The sequence below is a fragment of the Nicotiana tomentosiformis genome, chromosome 5 (assembly GCF_000390325.3).
Source record: "Nicotiana tomentosiformis chromosome 5, ASM39032v3, whole genome shotgun sequence".
NCBI lineage: Eukaryota > Viridiplantae > Streptophyta > Magnoliopsida > Solanales > Solanaceae > Nicotiana > Nicotiana tomentosiformis.
This window is the reverse complement of record NC_090816.1, coordinates 23720623-23726580: the sequence shown is the minus strand read 5'-3', so window position 1 is coordinate 23726580 and position 5958 is coordinate 23720623. Positions and strand designations below refer to the sequence as shown.

General features: G+C 34.0%; 1 protein-coding gene across 1 annotated transcript; it reads right to left on the bottom strand.

Moving 5' to 3' along the window:
* Positions 1-853: 853 nt before the first annotated feature.
* Positions 854-2083, bottom strand: LOC104092585 (transcription repressor OFP13-like). The gene has a single exon (XM_009598215.4). The coding sequence runs from the start codon at positions 1850-1852 to the stop codon at positions 1106-1108; it is 747 nt and encodes a 248-aa protein (XP_009596510.1). The 5' UTR covers positions 1853-2083; the 3' UTR covers positions 854-1105.
* Between the last annotated feature and the right edge of the window lie 3875 nt (positions 2084-5958).

Genomic DNA, 5958 nt, shown 5'->3' with positions numbered 1-5958 from the left:
AGGGGGTGTATCCGAAACTGAGTCATATTACAGGAGTGTTTAATGTAATTAACTCTAATGATAATGTAAGGCGAGTTTCTTCAAAAGAAGGAAAAGAAACTTACGAATTATGAAATTCCGTATATATGATATAGTAGCTATAAAGAGAGGCGGATTCAGGATTTAAATTCTATGGGTTCAAGTTTTAAAATTTTTAACATTGAACCCATTATATATTTAAAGTATAGGTTTAAATCTATTATTTTTGTAATTTTAATGAATTTTTACACATAATTTTCTATTCCACGTCAAAAGTTATGGGTTCAATTGAACCCATAACTCTCACACTTGATCCGCCTCTGGCTATAAACAAATAACAAAATCAGTATAATCTCATAAGTAAGATATAAAGAGAATAGTGTGTACGCAGACCTTACTCTTTCCTTCACGATAGAGGGGTCGACTCAAGATACACGAAAAGTATAGTAGATAATAAAGCTCAAATTATTCAAACAGAATGAATTTTTTTTTTCTGATTATATCACTGGCCATGTAAATATGCAACTATGACCTTTTTGAGGAATGCATAACTTTTTTCCGTCTCTATTGAAAAGGGTAAGAGCGATTGTCTTATTCTCAGACAAGAAGGTGACCTCAAAACTCTTACGTTTTCACTAATAAGGTCAATCACCTTTTAATGCCAAAAAAACAGGAGGAAAAAAAAAAACCACCTATTATATTGTGACTGCATTTATTCCAAAGTTATGACTTTTCAAGTATGCTCTTGAATATTTTTGTTTCCTTTTATTTATTTTCATGAAGTAGGATAGCGTAAAAAAAGAAAAAAACTGATGACCCTTGTTTGTAACATATATAATAGAAAAATATATATTTGTTTCCATTAAACTAAGTAATTTAGTATATACAAAATGAAACCACACTATTACCAAGCAGTATATTGGAATGATTTTGATCTCTCCATTTATTTACACGGTCTCGGACATCTCGGAAATGAAAAATTCTTTCGATAGAGAATAGAACTATTCTGCATGAATCTGAAGTAGTCGGATCAGCAGATTTCGTATGCTGAACAATCAAACCAAAAAAAATAAAATCACACTGGAGCCTAAGGGACTTCTCCATTTTCTTGCTCCTCAATCTCCTTATGTCCAACAAGAGACAAAGGAGAAGAAGGGCAAGAGAAAGCTGAAGAAGCAACAGAAGAATAAGAAGTAATAGAATTATCAGAAGTAGTAGGATCAGTAGGGGCAGCAAGTTCAATAAGCAAATCCACAAAAGCACTCAAAATAAATCCATGATTTACTTTCCCATTCATCTTCAAATACCATGCTAATAACTCTTGTAAATCTTCCCAATCTTTAATCCCTTGACTTTCCACCATTTCTTTCATTGACTTCTTGAAATCCAAATAAGGATCCTCTGATTCCATAGCCAAAACTATACTCTCTTTAAATGGCAAATCATCTTCTTTATTTTCTTCTTCATCTTCCTGTTCTTGATTTTTACATGGTTTTAGTTCTTGAAATATTGAACTTGTATTACCAGGCTCAAAAAATAGTCTTTCTGATCTAACCCCTTTTATGATCATTTCCAAAGGTTGATCTCCTCTTAAGCATTCTTCATTAGATTCTGTTGAAATGCTAGCTGATTCTGATGAGGAATTTGTGAACCAAGATTCTGAGGTTTCAATTCCATCTAAAGGCTCAAAAAAGACTGAATTAATAGTCTTGAAAATATTGTCGTCTGCTCTAAAAGATAGAGTCTTGGGATGTGCACAAGATGGCCATTGCCAATTGGTTGCCCCTATTTCTCTTTTCTTGAAAATAGAAGAAATCTTCATTTTCTTGGACATAATAGCTAAATTCTCTTAATATATGGCTTAAGACTTGGGATTTTGAAATATTCACACTTTTTTGTTGAGTAAGTTTTAATGGAGTTTTTGGATATGAAAAGTAGTGAGTTTATAAGAAGGAATAGAAGGGGGAAAGAGGAGATATAATTAAGGGAAGAGAGAGGAAGGTGCAAAGGAAATGGGAGTAGTAGGACATTTCATGTGTGTATTTAATTGTAGGCTTGTAGAATTTAATGGTATTAAATGCAAATGAACATAGCAGTACTTATTTATTTGTCAACTGATATTAAATAATTTTGGACTTGAATCCTTTTTTTAATCAAGTGTGCTTAGCCACCAAATTGTTGCCTCCTTTTTAGTTTAATGTCTTAATATCGTATTCATGTATACAACTCATTAGTATATATATTGTGTTGGCTACACGATTCAATAGAAGATTTGTGATAAGATGTGTTCTTGATACATCATATGTGCAATAATACCAAAAGAGAGTTTCCTACTTCTCGCCCCTTTGCTTTTCTATTTTTTTTATAGTCTCATACCCCCAAATATAGAATAACTCTATCAATAAAAATTTAGGTAAATGAGAAGAAATTATTTAATATTTTTTTCATCTCAATTAAGATTTGAGTTCTAATCTCTCATAATTATCCTACTCCATTGGCTGCTTGACCACAACCTCGGGTGTCTTTGCCGTTTAAGTTCTCCCTCTATGCCATGACTTTTTTTTTTTGTCTTAAATATAGACATTGTCTCTACTCACACTTCATGTAGTTTATGAATCCTTTCTTGATCAAAATGTATTTCTCCTAAAGTGACAATTCAGTAGGCATTTGAACAATATTGAGTTAAAGCTGAAAAAAGGAGTATTTAAAGTTGAACTTGAAAAAAGCGTTATGAAAATTGAGTGAATGATATTCGGCTTAATGTATGCATATTTTGATGTATATTACCTCACATTATGCTCATGTCTCGTAAATTTCGGATGTATAATATAATAATTTATGCTAATTTGGGGTATTTCTATGTGTAGGAATCATTCGGATGCGATTTGGGACGAAAGTGCGCGATTGGAGCAAAAATGGGAAGAAAAGGAGAAATGGCTCAGTTGAGCGCCACATGCAGCGTGAGGCGCTACCTGTGGTGCACAAAATAGAATGAAGAAAGGTTGAGCACCAGGGCCAGCGCCCCACGCTAGCCTGGACGCTTGAAACGTGAACATGTCCTATTTCGACTCCGACTCAGTTATTTCGACCCCAAGACACCCCCAACTCATATAAAAGCCAATCTAAACCTATTTTGAGGGGGAGAACGTAACTTTGAGAGAAGAACATAAGTACGAAATACTCGGGAGCATAGATTTGATCAATTCTTCCATTCTTCTTCTAGTATTCATTGATTTTATGTTTGAAAATATTATTTTTGATGATTGTATGAACGTGAGTGGCTAAGAACCCTATTGTTCTGGGGTCATGTGTGCTACATGAATGTTGACGTTTGAAGTTTAAATTAACGAGTTTGATTTTATCATGTTGGGTTGTTTATTTAATTTGGTTTATAATTATTTTGCTGAGTAGATAACAGTGAAATACTATCTATGAATCTAGAGTTGAACTCGAAAGTGGGAATTCTAGATTGCATATAGAATTAAATAGAGCAAGTTCTTAAATCCGGGTATTGGGGAACGAATTCGCAATTAGGATAGAAATATACTTAATTGCCTTGTTTGGTTGAAATACAGGAAGTATAAATGTATTCTTGTTAGTCTTAATTCTATAGACATATAGACATTAAGTTAGCTTGAATAGACGAGTAAGAAATCGATAAATTATTATGAGTAATATCAACCCTGTCAATCAACAATCCAGATAAATCAATTAGTCATTTTAACCCAAGAGCGCAACAGGATTGTTAGCTAGCCTATGACCCTGGAATACTCTCTCCTACTGATTTTTATTCGAAATTACTTAAGTATTGTGGTTGATTTCTAGTTATTTTATTGCTTGATAGTCTCTTAGATAGTAAATTAGTCACTTACACATTTTGTGAGAAATCTCTTGAATCGATAAGTTATTTGAGTTTGAATTAGTCAAAAGTTAATCATAAGTCTCTGTGGGAATGATACTCTACATACTACTCTATTACTTGACGACCACGTATACTTGCGTGAGTGTGTTTGGTCGCAACGGTGACGTTCAGACACGAACTTCACTTGAAAAAAACTATGAAAAATGATATTTATTAGTGGAAACTAGTTCTTTTTTACTTGAAATACATCTTCAACAATAACAACAATTGTAATCTCACAAGTGGGGTCTGGGGAGGGTAGTGTGTGCGCAGACCTTATCCCTACCTTATGAAGATAGAGAGGTGTCACGACCCAAAATTTTCACCTCCGGGACCGTGATGGCGCCTAACATTTCACCTGCTAGGCAAGCCAACGTTAGAAAAATCTTAACCATTTTTAAACAAATCAATATAAGCAGAAGTCAATTACTGAAATAAAGTGCGGAAGACCACAAAAACTGAATCATCAAAATACATCCCAGAATCTGGTGTCACAAGTGCACGAGCTACTAGGATAATACAAATAATGGTCTGAATAAAATTCAAGCTGTTTGAAAGATAATACATAGCTAAGATAAGATAGAAGAGGACTTCAGAACTGCGAATGATGTGCAGTTATATCTCAAGTCTACTTTGAGTAGCTGAATCCGAGCAAGTCTATGGTACGCCGCTGGGACTAACTCCAAAATCTGTATAAGAAGTGCAGAGTTTAGTATGAGTACAACCGACCCCATGTATTCTGTAAGTGTCGAGCCTAACCTCGATGAAGTAGTGACAAGGCTATGACAGGATACATACATAAACAACATGTACAAGTATATACAAATACGAAGCAACAATAAATACAATAAATAACACTTTATAAATTTGGGAGGGAACATGCGAAGGGGAAGGATATAATAGTTTCAGTGGAAAAATTATCACTTAGCAGCCAATTAGTTCCTCAACAGTAAAAATGAGCAACAGATAATATGAAAATGGCACGGCACCACCCTTCGTGCTTTTACTCTCATTCCTCCCATAAACTGACAAATGAATAATAATAATTGGCACGGCATTGCCCTTCGTGCTTTTGCACTCTCTGAAAATGGCACGGCATCACCCTTCGTACTTTTACTCTCAAAATTGACACGGCAACACCCTTCATGCTTTTACACTCTTTCTCACCATGACAATGATAGTATAAATAATAAAAATGGATGGCATCACCCTTCGTTCTTTCACAATCTTTCTCACCATATACAACAATAAATAAATCAATAAACATTTCATGAATAATGATCAAATAATCAATAATAAACTTAAACAGGAATATCTTAATTAAATAAGCAATTATTCAAAATGAAATAAATTCCCCCATCATGCTTTAACTCAACCACAACACATAAGCACTCGTCACCTCACATATACATTGTACCCGCACATTAAATCACGCAACAAATAGACAAATAAATCTTACTCCCTCAAGTCAAGGTTAACCACGACACTTACCTCGCTTTACAAACAAATTCAAGAATCCATAAACCTTTGCCTTACGAATTCGTGTCCGAAATCCTCAAATCTAGTCATAAAGAATTCAATATACTCAATACAAATCGTAGGAATTAATTCCATATGAATTTAGTAAGTTTCCAGATTAAAATCCGAAATTTATCTAAAAAAATAACAGTGGGGCCCACATCTCGAATCTTGGAAAAACTTATGAAACCCGAATACCCGTTCCGAGACGAGTCCAACCATATACAAATTATCAAATTTCGATGTCAAATGAACCTTCAAATCTTAAATTTCGTTTTTGGAAAATTTTACAAAAATTCCAATTTTCTTCCATCTAAATCCGAAATAAATGATGAATATAGACATGTATTTATGAAATATAATCACTATATGATAAAGAACACTTACCCAGTTCGAAATCATGAAACACTCATTTGAAATTGCCCCTAGACCGAGCTCTAATGGAGGGTTTGTGAAAAATGTGAAAAATCCCGTTTTTTGTCTGTTTTAATCGTTGGCATGAGGCCTTCTTCGCGTTCGCG

Excerpts from the sequence above, each read along its gene's own strand:
- LOC104092585 (XM_009598215.4), bottom strand. The coding sequence starts at position 1,852 with ATGTCCAAGAAAATGAAGATTTCTTCTATTTTCAAGAAAAGAGAAATA.